Genomic DNA, 21,757 nt, shown 5'->3' with positions numbered 1-21,757 from the left:
GTCCAGAATGTCAGCTCGCTGGGCAACCTCCCTGCACCTCATCCCTCGCGAGTCAGCCTCATAACTTCAGTGGATGCACATCAAATATAGAACAAGTTAAGCTCTTCTGTTACACAGCAAAGTGGTTTGAATGATCAGCAATTGCCTGGAAAGAAGATACATACAACAGGCTAACTTTATGCGGGAATTCGACTCGCATCAAAGGAAACACGAAAGAAAGCTTCCATATCTATTGCGCATTTCAGGCCCTTGGAGCGTTTCAGTGCGTTTTAGAGTGAAATAAAACATTGCAAGTGAAGTCACTGTTGTATTCTCGGAAACACAGCAGGATTGGCTGAAAGCTTGCCGGGTCGGTTGCAGCTTGGCAGGAGGGATTTCACAGAAGTTTGCGTCAGTTACACTGGCGCTTTCCTGCTTCGGAGCGACCCGGAGACAGGTCACAATTGGCAGAGGCTGCCCACGGCAGGTTCCAGGCAGCTGGCAGGAAAGGTGGAGGGGTGCGGGGAAGGTGGTTTGGAGTAAGGCTTCCATCTCATCTCACCAGATCCGCAGCCATCCACGGGCCACAGCTACGGCCGGTGGCTGTCCTCTCCAGGAGCTACCCCTCCACAGTGGTGATTTCATAGCTGCGGCAATTGTTTTTTAAAAATAAATCGTTGCAATTTTGTTATTTCTTTGTTATTTGTACTCAATTGCTGATCTCTGCTTGTACCCCAGTGCACTGAAATAAATTGTTGCAAATGGACAGAGATTGTTTCAAGACATACTCTCTGCCTGTCCATGGCCACCGCATATGCCTATGCAGGACGGTTTACAACGTGTCTGGCATGCACGTTAGTTTCTAATTTCATATCCTCTCGAACACGGCACGGATGGCACTGCTGCCTCACAGCTCCAGTGGGCCAGGTTCAATTCCGACCTTGGGTAACCGTCTATGTGGAGTTTGCACTTTGTCCCCATGTCTGCGTGGGTTTTCTCTGGGTGTTCCGGTTTCCTCCCACAGTCCGAAGGTTTGCGTGTTAGGTGGATTGGCCATGATAAATTGTCCCTTATTGTCCAAAAGGTTAGTTGGGGTTACTGGGTTATGGGTATAGGGTGGAAGCGTCGGCTTATGTAGGTGCTCTTTCCAAGGGCCGGTGCATACTCGATGGGCCGAATGGCCTCTCTCTGCACTGTAAATTATGTGCAGTCCTATGATAGTTACTGGTTTATTTGCGCCAGCAGGACTATAAAGACGGAGGTTGATGGGTGACCTGAAAGAGGTCTACAAGATTATGAGGGACATGGATACAGTGGATGGGCAGGCACTCTTTCCCAGGGTGGAGGGGTCAGTCACCAGGGGGCATAGGTTTAAGGTCTGTAAGGCAAAGCTTCGAGGAGATGTGCGAGGCAGATGTTTAATGCAGACGGTGGAGTGTGCCTGGAACGCGTTGCCATGGAGGTTGTGGAAGCAGATACATTATCTTGACAAACACATGGATAGGATTGGGAGAGAGGGATATGGCACAAGGAAGTGTTGATGATGTTGGCAAAGGTTGGTTCATGACCGGTACAGGCTTGGAGACCTGAAGGGCCTGTTCCTGTGCTGTTTTGTTCTTTGTTATTTCTTTATTATTTGTACTCAATTGCTGATCTCTGCTTGTACCCCTGTGCACTGAAATCCTCATCTGTGATTTTATCACATTTAAAATGAGCTGTGCCTAGGCAACCCTGAAGCCTAAACTTAAACTGATCCAGAATGCTGTAACCCATTTCCTATTTTGCACTCACTTAGTCTTAATTATCCATCCCGCACAAACTGAGCTCTACTAGTTTCTGGTGACCAATGCTTCACAACTAAAACTGCATTTCCATGACTTCACCCCTTCTTATCTTTTCAACTCTTTCAAATGTATTAATTATTCCCCCAAATTCTTCAATCTTTCGAAGCTGCACGACTGATCCTGAAACGTCATTGAATTCACGCAGGAGGCTTAAGAACATAAGAACATAGGAACTAGGAGCAGGAGTAGGCCATCTGGCCCCTCGAGCCTGCTCCGCCATTCAATGAGATCATGGCTGATCTTTTGTGGACTCAGCTCCACTTTCCGGCCCGAACACCATAACCCTTAATCCCTTTATTCTTCAAAAAACTATCTATCTTTATCTTAAAAACATTTAATGAAGGAGCCTCTACTGTCTCACTGGGCAAGGGATTCCATAGATTCACAACCCTTTGGGTGAAGAAGTTCCTCCTAAACTCAGTCCTAAATCTACTTCCCCTTATTTTGAGGCTATACCCCCTAGTTCTGCTTTCACCCACCAGTGGAAACAACCTGCCCACATCTATCCTATTTATTCCCTTCATAATTTTATATGTTTCTGTAAGACCCCCCGTCATCCTTCTAAATTCCAACGAGTACAGTCCCAGTCTACTCAACCTCTCCTCGTAATCCAACCCCTTCAGCTCTGGGATTAACCTAGTGAATCTCCTCTGCACACCCTCCAGTGCCAGTATGCCCTTTCTCAAGTAAGGAGACCAAATCTGAACAAATTACTCCAGGTGCGGCCTCACTAACACCTTATACAATTGCAGCATAACCTCCCCAGTCTTAAACTCCATCCCTCTAGCAATGAAGGACAAAATTCCATTCGCCTTCTTAATCACCTGTTGCACCTGTAAACCAACTTTTTGCGACTCAGCACTAGCACACCCAGGTCTCTCTGCACAGCAGCATGTTTTACTATTTTATCATTTAAATAATAATCCCTTTTGCTGTTATTCCTACCAAAATGGATAACCTCACATTTGTCAACATTGTATTCCATCTACCAGACCCTAGCCCATTCACTTAGCCTATCCAAATCCCTCTGCAAACTTCCAGGATCCTCTGCATTTTTTGCTTTACCACTCATCTTAGTGCAAACTTGGACACATTGCGCTTGGTACCCAACTCCAAATCATCGATGTAAATTGTGAACAATTGTGGGCCCAATACTGATCCCTGAGGGACACCACTAGCTACTGATTGTCAACCAGAGAAACACCCATTAATCCCCACTCTTTGCTTTCTATTAATTAACCAATCCTCTATCCATGCTACTACTTTCCCCTTAATGCCATGCAACTTTATCTCATGCAGCAACCTTTTGTGTGGCACCTTGTCAAAGGCTTTCTGGAAATCCAGATATACCACACCCATTGGCCCCCCGTTATCTACCGCACTGGTAATGTCCTCAAAGAATTCCACTAAATTAGTTAGGCACGACCTGCCCTTTATGAACCCATGCTGCGTCTGCCCAATGGGACAGTTTCCATCCAGATGCCTCGCTATTTCTCCCTTGATGATAGATTCCAGCATCTTCCCTACTACCGAAGTTAAGCTCACTGGGCTATAATTACCCGTTTGCTAATCACGTTTGCTAATTTCCAATCCGCCGGTACCACCCGAGAGTCTAGTGAATTTTGGTAAATTATCACTAGTGCATTTGCAATTTCCCACGCCATCTCTTTTAGATCACTGGGATGCATTCCATCAGGGCCAGGAGACTTGTCTACCTTTAGCCCCATTAGCTTGCCCATCACCACCTCCTTAGTGATAACAATCCTCTAAAGGTCCTGACCTGTCATAGCCTCATTTCTATCAGTCACTGGCATGTTATTTGTGTCTTCCACTGTAAAGACCGACCCAAAACACCTGTTCTGTTCCGCAGCCAGTTCCTCATCTCCCATTATTAAATCTCCCTTCTCATCCTCTAAAGGACCAATATTTACCTTAGCCACTCTTTTTTGTTTTATATATTTGCAGAAACTTTGACTATCTGTTTTTATATTCTGAACAAGTTTACTCTCATAATCTATCTTACTCTTCTTTATAGCTTTTTTAGTAGCTTTCTGTTGCCCCCTAAAGATTTCCCAGTCCTCTAGTCTCCCACTAATCTTCGCCACTTTGTATGCATTTCCCTTCAATTTGATGCTCTCCCTTAATTACTTATCCACAGTCAATTTCCTTCTTTCTACCGTCCTTCCTTTTTGTTGGTATAAACGTTTGCTGAGCACTGTGAAAAATCGCGTGGAAGGTTCTCCACTGTTCCTCAACTGTTTCACCATAAAGTCTTTGCTCCCAGTCTACCTTAGGTAGTTCTTCTGTCATCCCATTGTAATCTCCTTTGTTTAAGCACAAAACGCGAGTGTTTGATTTTACCTTCTCACCCTCCATCTGTATTTTAAATTCCACCATGTTGTGATCGCTCCTTCCGAGAGGGCCCTTAACTATGAGATCATGAATCAATCCTGTCTTATTACACAGGACTAGATCTAGGACCGCTTGTTGCCTCATAGGTTCCATTACATACTGTTCTAGGAAACTATCGCAGATACATTCTATAAACTCCTCCTCAAGGCTGCCTTGACCAACCTGGTTAAACCAATCGACATGTAGATTAAAATCCCCCATGATAACTGCTGTACCATTTCTACATGCATCCGTTATTTCTTTGTTTATTGCCTGCCCCACCATAATGTTACTATTTGGTGGCCTATAGACTAGTGCTATCAGTGACTTTTTCGCCTTACTTTTCCTGATTTCCACCCAAATGGATTCAACCTTATCCTCTAGAGCACCAATGTCATCCCTTACTATTGCCCGGATGTTATCCTTAAATAACTGAGCTACAACACCTCCCTTACCATCAACTCTGTCCTTCCGAATAGTTTGATACCCTTGGATATTTAATCCCAGTCGTGATCATCCTTTAACCATGCTTCAGTAATGGCCACTAAATCATAGTCAGTCACGATGATTTGCGCCATCAACTCATTTACTTTATTCCGAATACTATGAGCATTCAGGTAAAGAACACTTATGTTGGCTTTTTTACTTCTGTTCTGACTCTTAACACCTCGATCAGTAACCTCTCCTAAGTTATATTTCCTCTTAACTTTTCTCCTAATTTTCCTTGTCTTTGAACTCATATCTTCATGTAACAACCTGCTGTGCCGCTTACCATTAATGTTTTTACTTCCCGTTTTATTCCTTTTAGTATTACTGGTCCTATTCACTGAGCTCCCCTCAGTCACTGTACCTTGTCCTGTCGCCCTTTTTGACTTTTTACTATGGCTTCTCTGCCTTACACTTTCCCCCTTACAGCCTTTTGTTTCTGTCTCTGTTTTACTGCCTTCCAACTTCCTGCAACGGTTCCCATCCCACTGCCACATTAGTTTAAACCTCCACAACAGCTCTAGCAAACACCCCGCCTAGGACATCGGTTCCAGTCCTGCCCAGGTGCAGACCGTCCGGTTTGTACTGGTCCCACCTCCCCCAGAACAGGTTCCAATGCCCCAGGAATTTGAATCACTCCCTCTTGGGAGGGAACAATGTCAGAGGGTAATTTAAGTTCCTGGCCAAAGGGAAATCAGGATTACAGATGAGTAGAGAATGGAGATCCCAAAGGTGTCGTCCCACAAATTATATTTAGGATTCCCAATGTAGACAAGACAGCAATTTAGTTCAATAATGATTAGCAAAGTACACACGCGACACACTGTCTGAGCTGAGAGGAATGTTCTGAAATACATTTCTTCCTGCAGGAGAGAGTAAAGTAACAACTTTTCCACATCTCGTCAAATTAAAGGACTAATCACAAGAAGAATGACAACTGAATCTAGCGGTGGCACTGTAAGAATGAACTGCTGGTACCAGGTTCACAAAATACAATGAGGTAAGAGCAAAACGTGCCTCCTTTATGTTGCTGATGCACGATCAATGGCCACTAAAGCGAGGTTGTAATCCAACGGAAGGCTTTAATACGTTAGATGTTTCCCCAGCAGCTCAGGTACAGAATGAGGGCTGCTGGGGCCGCACGGGTTCTTATATCCCGCCTATCAGGGCGGAGCTATTATACACTCTAGCGAATAGCAAACATACAGGTTCTACAAATGGTGCTTTAGCCTCTCAGGTACCGTAATACCTATAATACCACATTCACCCCTGTTAAAAAGAGTCCGGCGGGGGTGGTGGCCAGGAACTACAAAACATAACAACATGGTATAATTAGTTATGGAGGTACCGTAATACCTCCGTACAGTGTTTAGTAATTATTTAGAGGTCTGGTAGCTATGTACATTCGGTGGTTTATATTTACAGATTACAGTTAAAATGAAGCAATCAGTCGATCGGGGGCCCTGGTCGTCCTCTGTGATCGTCGGAGGTGGTGACTGTGGGAGCGTGGCTTCAATCTCCATGGCAGCTTCGTCACCCCTAGACGGCGCTGGTGGGGAAAACGGCTGACCTGGGAAGGGAGCACCTGCAGGGGGCGTCGGTGGGTGGGGGGGGGGCGCCTAGGCGGGGGCAGCGGAAGTACCGATCCTCCTGTAAGGTGGTGCTATGAAGGGGATTGTGGGACTGGTGGCTGGAATGTGCGTGGAGGTCCGGCGGGTGCCAGGTCCCGTAGGGAGGCTGTATCTTGTCGGCCATCGGGGTATGCCACATAGGCGTACTGACGGTTAGCATGGAGCAGATGGACCCTCTCAACCAACGGGTCCAACTTGTGCGCCCGCACGTGTTTTCGGAGCAGGATGGGTCCGGGTGCTGCCAGCCAGGTCAGGAGCGAGGTCCCAGAAGAGGACCTCCTAGGGAAGACAAGGAGACATTCGTGAGGTGTCTGATTGGTGGTTGTACAAAGTAATGACCGGATGGAGTGGAGGGCATCCGGGAGGACTTCTTGCCAGCGGGAGACTGGAAGGTCCCTGGACCGTAGGGCCAGTAGGACAGTCTTCCAGACCGTTCCGTTCTCCCTCTCTACCTGTCCGTTACCCCAGGGGTTGTAACTGGTCGTCCTGCTCGAGGCGATGCCCTTGCTGAGCAGGAATTGACGCAGTTCGTCGCTCATAAAAGAGGACCCCCTATCACTGTGTATGTAAGCGGGGAAACCGAACAGTGCAAAGATGCTATGGAGAGCCTTGATGATGGTGGTGGTGGTCATGTCGGGGCAGGGGATGGCGAATGGGAATCGGGAGTACTCGTCAATCACGTTCAGGTAAGTGTTGCGGTCGGTGGAGGGGAGGGGGTCTTTGAAGTCCATGCTGAGGCGTTCAAAGGGACGGGAAGCCTTTATCAGATGCGCTCTCTCTGGCCGGTAGAAGTGCGGTTTGCACTCCGCGCAGATTTGGCAGTCCCTGGTGGCAGTCCTGACCTCCTCGATGGAGTAGGGCAGGTTGCGGTTCTTGACAAAATGGAAAAAGCGAGTGACTCCTGGGTGGCAGAGGTCCTCGTGGGGGGTTCGGAGGCGGTCCACTTGTGAGGTGGCACATGTGCCACGGGACAGAGCATCAGGAGGCTTGTTTAGCTTCTCGGGATGATACAAGATCTCATAGTTGTCGGTGGAGAGTTTGATCCTCCACCGCAAGATCTTGTCGTTTTTTTATCTTGCCCCGCTGTGCATTATCGAACATGAAAGCAACCGACCGTTGGTCAGTAAGGAGAGTGAATCTCCTGCAGGCCAGGTAATGCCTCCAGTATCGCACAGGTTTTGCTATGGCCTGGGCCTCCTTTTCGACTGAGGAGTGGCGGATTTTGGAAGCATGGTGGGTACGAGAGAAGAAGGCCACGGGACTGCCCGCTTGATTGAGGGTGGCCGCCAGAGCTACGTCGGATACATCGCTCTCGACCTGGAAGGGGAGGGCCTTGTCGATGGCGTGCATCGTGGCTTTTGCAATGTCTGCTTTGATGCGGCTGAAGGCCTGGCGGGCCTCTATCGACAGGGGAAAAGCTGTGGATTGCATCATGGGACGGGCCTTGACCGCATAGTTGGGGACCCACTGGGTGTAGTAGCTAAAAACCCTAGGCAGCGTTTCAGGGCCTTAGAGCAGTGAGGCAGGGGGAACTCCATAAGGGGGCGCATGCATTAAGGGTCGGGGCCTATAACTCCATTTCGCACTACGTAGCTAGACGGTCGGTGCTAAACACGCATTTATCCTTAGTGTATGTTAGGTTAAGGATTTTTGCGGTCTGGAGAACTTTTCGGAGGTTGGTGTCGTGGTCCTGCTGGCTGTGGCCGCAGATGGTGACATAATCGAGATACGGCAATGTTGCCCGTAAACCGTACCGGTCAACCATTCGGTCCATCTCGTGCTGGAAGACCGAGACCCCGTTAGTGACATCAAAGGGAACCCTTAAGAAGTGATAGAGCCGCCCGTCTGCCTCGAAGGCAGTGCATTTGCGGTCACGAGTGCGGATGGGGAGCTGGTGGTAGGCAGACTTGAGATCCACCGTGGGCAAGACTTTATAATGCGCGATCCTGTTGACCAGGTTGGATATGCGGGGCAGAGGGTACGCGTCCAGCTGCATAAACCTGTTGATGGTCTGACTGTAGTCGATGACCATCCTATGCTTCTCCCCGGTCTTTACCACCACTACTTGAGCTCTCCAGGGGCTGTTACTGGCTTCAATGACTCCTTCCCTCAGTAGCCTTTGGACCTCTGACCTAATAAAGATCCGGTCCTGGGCACGGTAGCGTCTGCTCCTGGTGGCGAGGGGTTTGCATTCCAGGGTGAGGTTCGCAAACAGGGAAGGCGGGATGACCTTAAGGGCCGCGAGGCCGCGAGGGGGGGTATAGGGCCGTCGAATCGGAAGGTCAGATTTTGAAGGTTACACTGGAAGTCTAAACCCAGGAGTGTAGCCGTGCAGAGGTGGGGAAGGACGAAGAGATGGACAGTTTTGAACACCCTTCCCTGGACTGTGAGGCTTGCTACACAAAACCCCTTTATCTCCACTGAGTGGGAACCGGAGGCCAGTGAGATTTTTTGATTAACAGGGTGGATGAGGAGGGAACAGCACCTTACCGTGTCGGGGTGTATGAAGCTCTCCGTGCTCACAGAGTCAATTAGGCAGGACGTCTCGTGCCCGTTGATGAAGACGGTCATCGTAGCGGTTGAGAGTGTTCAGGGTCGAGACTGATCCAGGGTCACCGAGGTCAATCGCAGTAGTTGGGAATTCTGTTCAGGCAGTATGTAGTCGGCCGAGTTGGGGTCCTGGGGGTTCATCCAAGATGGCGTCTCCCATTGGTCGCACATGGCCTCGGGTGCACAAAATGGCAGCGCCGATCCCTCAAGCGTGGATTCTGCGGAATAAGATGGCGGCGCCCGGGGTCCGCACGTGGCCCTGGGATATGGGGGTGGCGGTGATCACTGGCCGCACGGGGCCCGTGGAGACATTTGTGGTGGTGGTGCGCATTCGCCGCTGGAGACCGCGGCCACCGCTCGGGCCTGACATACCTCCACGAAATGGCCCTTTTTGCCACATCCCTTGCAGGTGGAAGCGCGGGCCGGGCAGCGCTGGCGGTGGTCCTTGGCCTGCCCGCAAAAGTAGCAGCGGGGCCTCTCGGGGTTGCCAGGCCGCCTTGCAGCGCAGGCCTGGGGGGGAACGGAGGAAGTCTCGGGGTTGGCCTCTGCGGGGTTCCACGCTGCCTCGGGAGCTAGCGCGCATCAGGAACGAAGGCGTGGGCGTTCCTGGAGGCCACGTGCAGGGAGCCTGCAAGGCCCCGTGCCTCCCTGAGACCCAGGGTGTCCTTCTCTAACAGACGCTGGCGGATTTGTGACGAAAGCATACCTGCCACGAAAGCGTCCCAGAGTAAGAGCTCCGTGTGTTCGCTCGCCGAAACTTGCGGGCAGCCGCAGCTTCTTCCCAGCACCAAGAGTGCGTGGTAGAATTCCTCCAGCGATTCCCCAGGGATTTGTTGCCTTGTTGCAAGCAGGTGCCGGGCATAGACCTGGTTTACAGGGCGAATATAGTGTCCTTTTAGCAGCTCAATTGCTGCATCGAAGTCTTCCGCTTCCTCGATGAGGGTGTAAATCTCCGGGCTCACCATTGAGTGCAGGATGTGCAGTTTCTGCTCTCCAGTGGGTGCGTTTACGGCCGTCTCGGGATACCCTTAAAAGCATGCCAGCCAGTGCATAAGATTGCCGCTGCGTTCGCCGCGTGGCAGCTAAGTTGCAGACACTCCGGCTGGATTCGGAGCTCCATCCTTTCTTCTTAAAAAATCTAGCTTATTAAATTGATGCACGATCAATGACCACTAAAGCGAGGTTGTAGTCCAACTGAAGGCTTTAATAAGCTAGCTGTTTCCCCCAGCAGCTCAGGTACAGAATGAGAGCTGCTGGGGCGGCACGGGTTCTTATACCCCGCCTATCAGGGCGGAGCTATTATACACTCTAGCCAATAGCAAGCATCCAGGTTCTACCAATGGTGCTTTAGCCGCTCAGGTACCGTAATACCTATAATACCACAGTTGCCACTACAGCGGTGGAAATGGAGGGAGGCCACAATTATAACACTGTCAGTGTACATTGCGGCGCCAGAGATGCAGGCACTTTTAATAATATTTATTGGTGTCACAAGTAGGCTTACATTAACACTGCAATGAAGTTCCTGTGAAAATCCCCCAGTCGCCACATTCCAGCGCCCAGGGCAGCACGGTAGCACAAGTGGATAGCACTGTGGTTTCACAGCGCCAGGGTCCCAGGTTCGATTCCCGCTGGGTCACTGTCTGTGCGGAGCCTGCACGTTCTCCCTGTGTCTGCATGGATTTTCTCCGGGTGCTCCGGTTTCCTCCCACAGTCCAAAGGATTGCAGGTTAGGTGGACTGGTCATGATAAATTGCCCTTATTGACAAAAAGGTTAGGAGGGGTTATTGGGTTACGGGGATAAGGTGGAAGTGAGAGCTTAAGTGGGTCAGTGCAGACTCGATGGGCCGAATGCCTCCTTCTGCACTGTATGTTCTATGTTCGTGTACACTGACGGAGAATTCAGAATGTCCAAATCGCCTAACAGCATGGGCGGGATTCTCCACCGGTGGGGGGCTCTGTTTTGCCAGCAGCCCGGGGGTTTCCCGACGGCGTGGGGCTGCCTCACAATGGGAAACCCCATTGACTGGCCGGCATAATGGAGCATTCCACTGGCAGGATGAGGCAGAAATGTGGCGCGGCGGGACGGAGCATCCCGCAGCATGTCTTTTGGGACTTATGGGAGGAAACTGGAGCAAACCTACGCAAAAGCGGGGAGAGCGTGCAGACTCCGCACAGACAGTGACCCAAAGTGGAGACCGAACCCGAGTACCACGTCTTATGAAGAAAGATTGAGGGAGCTAGGACTTTTCTCACTGGAGCGATGAAGGAAGTGGGGTGACTTGATAGAGGTGTACAAGGTGATGAGAGGCATGGATAGAGTAGATAGACAGAGACTTTTTCCCTGGGTGGAAATGGCTGTCACGAGGGGACATAATTTTAAGTTGATTTGAGGAAGGTAGAACAGAGATGTCAGAGGTAGGTTCTTTACACAGAGAGTAGTGGGTGCGTGGAATGCACTGCCAGCAGAGGTGGTGGAGTCAGAGTCATTAGGGACATTTAAACGACTCTTGGACAGGCACATAGACAGCAGTAAATTGAAGGGGTATAGGTTAGGTTGATCGTAGATTAGGATAAATGGTCCGCACAACATCGTGTGCCGAAGAACCTGTACTCTATGTTCTACGTTCTATGTTCTATGTTCTACCTGGCGTTGTGAATCTAACCACTGTGCTACCATACTGCCCACTTAATGTCTGCTGCTTTCTTTCTGGGTACAAAGAAGTAAATGAGTAATTCTAAAAAAAATCACCTTTACTCAGTGTGTTTCTTTCTAAATGTCTGCTCTAGTCCATGTCATTTTCGTCTGATTTCCCTCAGTATTTGCATCTGAAAATTTTAATTGTTTCCCCTCCTACCCGTGCACGAACGATGAGATACTTTACAACATTGTGCAAATTCCTTCCGAGGTGAGGTCTCAAGGTAAATTGTTCCAGCAGCTTATTCCATATTATTTAATCCACTTTTACCTCTCCTATCTGTGCTTCTTCATCATGCGGATTATGTAAAGATAATCACAACACTTAACATAGCTTCACTCCTACTATTCGTTTTTAAAATGAAGTAATACCATTTCCATAACTACAGCGAAGACGGTACTATGAAATTGAATATAGCCTAATGCATTTCTGGAATATATATTTTCCCACTGAGTGGCCTAGTTGATGACGAACTGCCTAAATTACAAGATGTATCTCGCGGTTGAAATCTCGGTATTATATAAAGCACTAGCTTAATTCAGAAATCTAAATTGTGTGCCACGAGATTTGGTTTAGAGTACACTCGTAAATGGTAGTCAAACGAGCTCATGACTAATTCATGGACATTTGGAATTTCTACAAGGTAACTTGATGACATAACAAAATGTTAGTTATTGAAAAATTAAACAGTTTACAGTACTAAATATCCACATTAAAACCTAACATTTGTCATTACAATCACTCGTTAGGAAATGAAGCAATGCCAGTGTATTGATTTTGGCATATATAACATACATAATTTTGGTTAGCGTGTAACGTGTTAAACAATATATTGACGGTTTTAGTAGAATCCAACTATTGGGTGTTCGAAGTCCAAAACAGCTGGATCAGCCCCTGAACTTTAGGCTCACTCTTTTTCCAGGTGCTGGCCCATACACTGTAATCTTTCAATATTTTTACTTGTATTTACTGAAAGGTATGATACTCACTTGGCGAGAGAAATACGGCCAGTTGTTCGTTATGTTTTCAGTTTGATCTGACGCACATGTTCTGTTATTCTTCTGAGAAGTCCCAGAAGTTGTTGGACTGACTGGAGCAAAATACATCAATTCCACCTTAGCTGCCTCTGGTGCTGATCGGATTTTGTAATGGTATGCATCTGAAAGAGACCCATTTCCTCGAATCTCAAGGACGTTCGTAATTAGCTGAGAGTCTGGCACAACCTGAAGGTTGACATGCGGGTTCGGCATTCTAGCTTTGGACTCTAATTCTGTGGCACAACAGCAATTGGCAAAGAGACAATGCCCAGTGCCAGATTGTCCTTCGGTTGGGCAAATTACAATAACAAGGACAATTATTATAATAAGAAATAAGAAAGATGTTATTCCCAAAGAAATTATTATATAAAATGCTAAATCGGAAGTTTGCTGCAAATCTCGCTGAAAATCTCCAATCTCTGATCGAATTTGTTCGCTCTGTTCAAGTAGAGTGAGCGTAATCGTAGTACTGGCGGAGAGAGGCGGGTGTCCATTGTCCTTTACCTGGATGACTAGTCTTTGCGTGGTGGCGTCACTATCTTTAAACCGGCGAACGCTTCTTATTTCTCCTGAGTTTTGTGAAACTTTAAATAGACCCGGCTTGGTGGCTTGCAAGATTTGATAGTTCATTCGTGAATTCTGTCCAGAATCTGCATCAGATGCAACCACCTTTGTTACCAAAAATCCTGGATCGGCAGATCGAGGCACAGCTGTCTTATTGGGGTTCACTGAGCCAGGTGCTGTAATGACAGGTGGGTTGTCATTCTGATCGAGAATAATGACATTTACAGTGAGGTTCCCGGAAAGCAATGGCAACCCCACATCTTGAGCCTGAACTCGGATCTTAAATCCTTTAATCTGCTCGTAATCAAAGGAGAGTTGTGAATAGATGATGCCATTTTCTGAGTTGATTGAGACATATGAGGACACTGAAATTCCCTGAACATTACTTTCCAGAATTCTGTAAGAAATCTGGGAATTCTGTTCAGTGTCTGGGTCGAACGCGGTCACTGATCCAATGGAACGACCAGGTGCGTTGTTCTCGGTCACGTACACTGTCTGTGAAGACTGCGTAAAACTGGGCGCATTGTCATTTATATCTGAAATGTGCACAATCATTGTTTTGTCTGTGGTTAGTGGGGGGCTTCCCTCGTCTTTACATGTCACAGTCACTGCGTATTCTTGGTCACGTTCCCGATCCAGTCTGCCACTTATAGTGAGTCTATAGGAATTCCTAAAGGAGGGTTTCAGATCAAACGGGACCTCTGAGGAGATCTGACAATCTGTACGGCCATTTCTATGCGAATCACGATCTGTAACACTGATCAGTGCTATTAATGTCCCGGTAGGAGCGTCCTCGCTGACTGTATTGGAAACTGGTTTTAGAATCAAATCCGGCGCATTGTCATTAACATCCTTGATGTCCACGCGGACAGTACAATGTGCGGATAATGACTGTGCCCCCTTGTCCTTAGCTTCCACGTGGATTTCATAAACATGTTTTTCTTCAAAATCCAATATTCCCTTTACGCTGATCTCTCCGGATTTTTCATTAATTCTAAATACTTCCGGAATTTCTTCCTCGCTGTAGCTACTTAAAGAATAAACAATGTCGCCATTGGATCCGTCATCCAAATCAGTCGCGTTAAGTTTAATCACTAAAGTGCCAGGTGGAACATCTTCCCTTAAACTTGCAGCGTACAAGGACTGTTGGAAAACTGGCGCATTGTCATTCCGGTCTAAGATAATGACAGTTACCTCAGCAGTCCCCGACCTCTCGGGTACTCCACCGTCAACAGCAATGAGTGACAAATGTTGTGACGATTCCTTTTCCCGGTCAAGGGACTTCTTCAGCACCAATTTAGGAATTTTCCATTTTCCGAGAGTCTGCACATCTAAAACGAAGTGTTCATTTGGAGTGAGTTGGTAAATTTGTAGAGAATTGCTTCCAACATCAGGATCCTGTGCGGCCTCTAAAATAAACCGGGTTCCAGGTGTGGCCGACTCCGCAATTTCCAAACGGATTTCTCGGTTCGAGAAACTGGGTGAGTTATCGTTCATATCCACAATTTCGACCTCGATGTCGTACTGTTCCACAGGGTCATCAATTTCGATTTCGAGAGGCAGTATACAGGTAAGGTGTTGTCCGCAGAGTATTTCCCGGTCTATTCTTTTATTCACAAACAAGATTCCATTCTGGAGATTCACATCAAAATATTGGAATGGTGATTTGGGAACGATCCTGAATCTGCGAGTTGCTAGCTCACCTGAAGTTAATCCCAAGTCTTTTGCGATTTCCCCGACCAAAGCACCGTGTTGCAATTCTTCTGGAATGGAGTAACGAATTTGCCCCGAAACCAGGTTCCAGGCACAAAGCAGCAAAATGGACGCTGTCTTTCTCAACAAAAGGAAGCCTTCGGTACGTGTGATGTCCTTTGCAGAGATGTGCTTTGCGGCCCCCATCACCTCTTATGTCCGGTATTATCAATTATTCCACCCCAAAGCAAATCAGATAATACAGGAGATACGTTGACAAGCAATGCGACCTTCTGACCTTCTCAGGAGATAGCTCGGTATATTCATTTGAACGACAATAATCTGCCTGCTTTCGTCCCTCAGTGTTGGGGGCTGGGTGGTGGATCTCCAGCTATGTTTCTTTCCCTTATTGGTAGACAGCGACACAAAGAGTCTTTACCTATAACTACACTGAGGTCATATTAAAACTAGGCATCGGATGATTTGTGAAAATATGAACTTTCTGAAAATAATTAAATTAATTTAAGGGGAACCGAGCATAAAAATTATGTGTTGGTAATATGTGATTTATTTTAATGATAACAAGTAGATTATCTGTTACATGTGCTGTACCCATTATGGATATCATACAACATATTTTTGCGCCCATATACAAAGCCTCGTCCATGCTTCGTGCAATTTTTTTCCTCGCCAAACTGTCGTACTATGTGGAAATAAGACCAGCAAATTCCCGAAATACTCAATTGATCTGACAGCATCTGTGGACAGAGAAAACGTGTGAAAATGTCAGACCCATGCCCTTACTTCAGAACTGGGAAAAGTTAGAAAAGTGGACTCTGAGGAAGTGGTGGGTGGAACAAGGTCAACAGGAGGACTGGAGAGATTGAAAAACAAAAGAGTCTTCCATTGCCAAAGAGAGCGGGGATATGGCTAGAAAAGAAACAAAAGTCGTGCTGAGAGCAGATGTGCTCGTGATTGAAAAAGAGAAAAATGAAACAAACAAAGCAAAGGAAACCGAATGGGGGTGGAAATACGTTTTGAAATTGCTGAACTCACAGATGTCTTCGGAAGGCTTTGAAGTGTCTATCTGAAAGAGATTATGCAATTACTCGTTTTTACGTTGTGCTGCAAAGGAACAGGGCAGTGGGTCGAGCTCAGAGATGCCAGCATGGCAGCAAAGTGGAGAATTGAAGTTACTTCGCACTGGAAGCGAGGAGTCATCCTTGCGGACTGAATGGAGGTGTTTCACGAAGCAGCCATCCCATTGATTTGGTTTCCCCATATTGAGAGCAATGAATGAAGTGGACACTAGACCTGAAATCTTCACTCTGCTTTTCGCTGCACAGGTGTTGCCGAATATGTTGAATATTTCCAGGATTTTTTGTTCTAATTTCAGATTTTGACCGTCCACAGTTTTCTGTTTTTTAATTAGTTGCACCGTGCTCTTGGTCGAAATGCTTCCGAGGAAAACAGACAACATAACATCACATAAGGTAAAAGTCACTTCTTGTACTTGAAGGTCATAGAAAACTGTGATTTTCACTGCCGAATTTCATGCTTCGAATATTATTTTTCTTTTTTAAAAATGTATTTTATTACAAACATGTAGCAAAACACGTAACAACACAAAAACACGCCGGGAAACATACATACTATGTTTTTTTCTTGATTGACTTTAATGTCCATTTACAAATACTGTTATTGCCATTTAGTCTCCTCACCTTCCCAGATTTACAGCTAGAAGTGTGGTAACACATGTTCATAGGCAGGACCATGTCAGTCCCCCCCCCCCCCCCCTCCCCCAACACTCACGTAATCCCTCTGGCAAGATGAGGCCCTGTCCTCACAGAATTGGTATCGCGCAGAAAGAGGCCATTCGGCCCATCGTGTGCGCAGCAGCTCGCCAAAGGAGCTTTATGACTTACTGCCATTCCCCTGTCTTTTCCCTATACATCCACACACTGTTTCCATTCAAATAATCATCTAATGCCTTCTTGGGATGCCTTGATTGAACCCGCCTGCACCCTAATTCCAAGCAGACCTGAACCACTCGTTGTGTCAGAAAGCTTTTTTCTCACATTACACTTGCTCCTTTTGCAAATCACTTTAAGTCTGTACCCTCCGTATCTTGATCCTTTTACTAGCAGGAACAGCCCCCCCCCCCCTTTACTCTGTTCAGACACCTTTGGAATTTGGACATCTCTATCAAATCTCCTCTTAGGCTCCTCCATTCCAAGGCGAACAGTCCCAAACTTTACAATCTATCCTCATAAATGAAGTTTTGCATCCCTCAAACCATTCCTGTAACCTCTATTGCATTTTCTCCAATGTGTTCCCATCCTTCATATAGTGTGGCGCCCAGAACTGTGCACAATACTCCAGCTGAGGTCTAACTAGTGTCGTGCAAAATTCAGCATAACCTTCATGCTCTTATACTCTGTGTCCCTATTAATACAGTTCAGGATGATATATGCTTCATTTGCTTAGCTTGTCCTGCCACCTTCAATGTTGAGTGCATATGCTCCGCTTAAGGATATTGCCCCTTATTGTATATTGCCTCCCCATGTTCTGCCTACCAAAATGCATCACCTCACACTTCTGCATATTGAGCTTCATCTATCACACATCTGTCTACTCCATCAACTTGCTTATGTCCTTTTGTAGTTCTCCACTAACACCCTGCAATTTGCAACACTCCCAAGTTTTGTATCATTCAAAAACTTTGAAATTTTCCCCTGAACACCAAGTCCTCGGCCCAATGATTTACCACATGGCACTCCACAGTCACAATTCGAAGGTGTTGTCCCCACAGCAATCATGCAGTACGTTTGCCAATATTTTATCGTTCTACTTCCTTTTCCATAGCTATTCTCTTACCAATTGTATCCACAGGCTTCACTCCAAACTGCGGATTTGTGATTGAAGATGAAATCCAATTTTTCAAATTCCACTCACTACTTGAAACCCACGATGGTACATACTCCTCCGCAACCATGACTAGAACCCGCCCATAATCACTGACCACTGATTATTACTTGCTACTGGCATTTTCCAACGCCAAGCATGATGTCACATTTCTCCTTTCTGGTCAGTGGCACTTGTTGTGATACTTGAGGGGCACATTATGATTTCAGTATAATATGTGACAGGCATACTCTAAATGAAACAGTACCTTGGCACAAAAGCCAGCATGTCTGTATTATTGGGTAGCATTTGCAGTCAAAATGAAAATCAAAGGCTCTCCTTGCACATGAGATAGGCTGCCCCTTAATTCGAGGATAAAGTCTACTTCGGATAGCACCTTTCTGCCGTGCGTCTGAGTCTGACTGAACGGACTGATTTTGGATCCACTGATGTTTGGGCACATGGTGCTGGACCTCTCATGAGATAGTGAGATACCAGTGCAGGATTTGCTTAATTTCCGCTCCTTCACTATCACCACTCTGCCTTATTAAGGCCTTTGAACACAAAACAAGATGTGGCTTGATGGACAAATATTCATTATTCTATATATTTTTAAAAGCAAGCTCCTCCCAGTCATTAATGCGAGAGATACTAAATGAATACTTTAGCTCAGTATTCACCAAAGAAAAGGACTTGGTGGATGAGGAGTATAGGGCAGAGTGTGTACATATTCTGAGTCATGTTGATATTAATAAAGAGGTGTTGGACATCGTGAAAAGCATTAAAGTAGCCAAGTCCCCAGAGCCTGATGGAATCTACCCTGGAACAGTGATGGTGGCAAGGGAGGAAATTGCTGGGGCCTTGACAGTAATTTTTGTATCCGCATTGGCTACAGGTGAAGTTCCAGAGGACTGGTGAGCAACCAATGTTGTTCCATTGTATAAGAAGGGTCGCGATAATCCAGGAAATTATAGGCTGGTGAGTCTTCCGTCACTGGTAGGGAAATTATTGGAAAAGAGACTTAGAGTTAGGATTTACTCACATTTGAAAACAAATTGACTTATTAGTGATGGGCAGCATGGTTTTGTGAAGAGGAGGTCGTGCCTCACTAATTTGATTGAGTTTTTCGAGGAAGTGACGAAGATGATAGATGAGGGTAATGGTAGTAGATTTTTTATACATGGACTTCAATAAAGCCTTTTCACAAGGTACCTTGTGATAGACTGCTACAAAAGATGAATTCACATGGGATCAGAGGAGAGCTGGAAAGTTAATTACAGAACCGACTTGGGCACAGAAGACAGAGGGTAGCAGTAGAAGGATCCCTTTCTGAATGGAAGACTGTGACTAGCGACGTTCCACAGGAATCCGCTCTTTCGTTGTTTATGGTGTATATAAATGATTTGGAAGAAAATGTAGCTGGTCTGATTAGTAAGTTCGCAGACAACACAAAAATGGGTGGAGTTGTGGATAGTGAAGAGGATTGTCAGAGGATGCAGCAGGATATAAATTGGTTGGAGTCTTCAGCGGAGAAATAGCAGATGGAGTTTAATTTGGACCAGTGTGCGGTAATGCACTTTCGAAGGTCCAATGCATGTAGAAATTACACAATAAATGGTAGAACTCTTGCGAGTACTGAAAGGAGAGAGATCTGGGTGTGCATGTCCACTGATCACTGAAAGTGGCAACGCATGTGGATACGGTGGTCAAGAATGCATGCGACATGCTGACTGTCATCGGTCGAGGCATGGAAAATAAAAATTGGCAAGTCATGTTGCAGCTGTACAGGACCATAGTTAGGCCTCATTCGTAAAATTGTGTACAATTCTGGTCACCACACTCCCAGAAGCATATGGATGCTTTGGAATGGGTACAAAAGCGTTTTACGAGAATGTTGCCTGGTATGGGGGACATTAGCTATGAGGAGCAGTTAGATAAACTCGGTCTGTTCTCATGGAATGACGGAAGTTGAGAGGCGATCTGTAGAGGTCTACAAGATTATGAGTGGCATGGACAGAGTGGATAATCAGATGTTCTTTCCTAGGGTAGGAGAGTCAAGTAATAAGAACATAAGAACACAAGAACTAGTAGCAGGAGCAGGCCACCTGGCCCTTCGAGCCTGCACTGCCATTCATGGCTGATCTTTTGTAGACTCAGCTCCACTTTCCCATTCGAACACCATAACCCTTTGTTCCTTTATTCTTCAAACAACTATCTATCTTTATCTTGAAAACATTTAATGATGGAGCCTCAACTCCTTCACTGGGCAGGGAATTCACAACCTGTTGGGTGAAGACATTCCTCCTAAGGTCAGTCCTAAATCTACTTCCCCTTATTTTGAGGCTAGGCTCCCTAGTTCTGCTTCCCGCCAGTGGAAACAACCACTGCCTGTGGAAGTAGTTGAGTCGGAAACATTAGGGACCTTCAAGCAGCTATTGGATAGGTACATGGATAAAATGATATAGTGCAGATTTATTTGTTCTCAAGGGCAGCACGGTAGCATTGTGGATAGCACAATTGCTTCACAGCTCCAGGGTCCCAGGTTCGATTCCGGCTTGGGTCACTGTCTGTGCGGAGTCTGCACGTCCTCCCCGTGTCTGCGTGGGTTTCCTCCGGGTGCTCCGGTTTCCTCCCACAGTCCAAAGATGTGCGGGTTAGGTGGTTTGGCCAATAATAAATTGCCCTTAATGTCCAAATTGCCCTTGGTGTTGGGTGGAGGTGTTGAGTTTGGGTGGGGTGCTCTTTCCAAGAGCCGGTGCAGACTCAAAGGGCCGAATGGCCTCCTTCTGCACTGTAAATTCAATGATAATCTATGATTAATCTAGGACAAAGGTTCGGCACAACATCGTGGGCCGAAGGGCCTGTTCTGTGCTGTATTTTCTATGTTCTATGTTCTATGTAACCTACCCGCATCTATCCTATCTATTCCCTTCATAATTTTATATGTTTCTATAATATCCGTGCCGCATCCTTCTAAATTCCAACGAGTACAGTCCCAGTCTATTCAACCTCTCCTCGTAATCCAACCCACTCAACTCTGGGATTATCCGAGTGAATCTCCTCTGCACACCCTCCAGCGCCAGTACGTCCTTTCTCAGGTAAGGAGATTACAACTGAACACAATACACCAGGTGTAGCCTCATAGAACATAGACCATAGAACATACAGTGCAGAAGGAGGCCATTCGGTCCATCAGGCCTGCACCGACCCACTTAAACCCTCACTTCCACCTTACCTCCCTCACCCAATAAGACCGCCGTTTTTTTAATTTAGAGTGCCCAATTCATTTTTTCCAATTAAGAGGTTATTTAGTGTGGCCAATCCACCTGCTCTGCACATCTTTGGGTTTTGGGGGTGGCACGGGGAGAATGTGCAAACTCCACACGGACAGTGACCCAGAGCCAGGATCGAACCGGGACCTCGGCACCGCGAGGCAGCAGTGCTAACCCCTTGCGCCACCATGCTGCCCCCCCCCCCCAATAAGCCCTCCTAACCTTTTTTTGGGGATACTAAGAGCAATTTAGCATGGCCAATCCACCTAACCTGCACGTCTTTGGATTGTGGGAAGAAACCGGAGCACCCGGAGGAAACCCACGCAGACACGAGGAGAATGTGCAGACTCCGCACAGACAGTGACCCTGGGACCCAGGCGTTGTGAAGTCACAGTGCTAACCATTATCCGACGGTGCTTCCCACTAACATCTTATGCAGTTGCAGCATAACCTCCCTAGTCTTAAACTCCACCCCTCTATCAATGACTCCATTGGCCTTCTTAATCACCTGTGCACCTATAAACCAACTTTTTTCGACTATGCACTATGACACCAGGTTCCTGCGCACAACAGCATGTTTTAATATTTTATCATTTAAATAATAATCCCTTTTGCTGTTATTCCTACTAAAGTGAATAACCTCACATTTGTTAACATTGCATTCCATCCGCCGGACCCTAGCCCATGCACTTAAACTATCCAAATCCC

The 21,757-nt window shown here is 46.7% G+C and overlaps 1 protein-coding gene across 1 annotated transcript in view; it reads right to left on the bottom strand.

Moving 5' to 3' along the window:
* LOC140427416 (uncharacterized) overlaps nucleotides 1-21,757 on the bottom strand; it is a 363,190-nt gene that overhangs the window by 298,233 nt on the left and 43,200 nt on the right. Inside the window, exons 6-7 of the mRNA XM_072512950.1 lie at nucleotides 16,071-16,330; nucleotides 12,570-14,944 (exon numbers count right to left, since the gene is read on the bottom strand). Coding sequence (XP_072369051.1) covers nucleotides 12,570-14,944; nucleotides 16,071-16,330 — 2,635 coding nt within the window. The remainder of the gene's footprint in view (nucleotides 1-12,569; nucleotides 14,945-16,070; nucleotides 16,331-21,757) is intronic.

The sequence above is a fragment of the Scyliorhinus torazame genome, chromosome 7, assembly GCF_047496885.1.
Source record: "Scyliorhinus torazame isolate Kashiwa2021f chromosome 7, sScyTor2.1, whole genome shotgun sequence".
NCBI classification, from domain to species: Eukaryota; Metazoa; Chordata; class Chondrichthyes; order Carcharhiniformes; family Scyliorhinidae; genus Scyliorhinus; species Scyliorhinus torazame.
The sequence above is the reverse complement of the archived record's forward strand: the minus strand, read 5'-3'. Positions and strand labels throughout refer to the sequence as shown.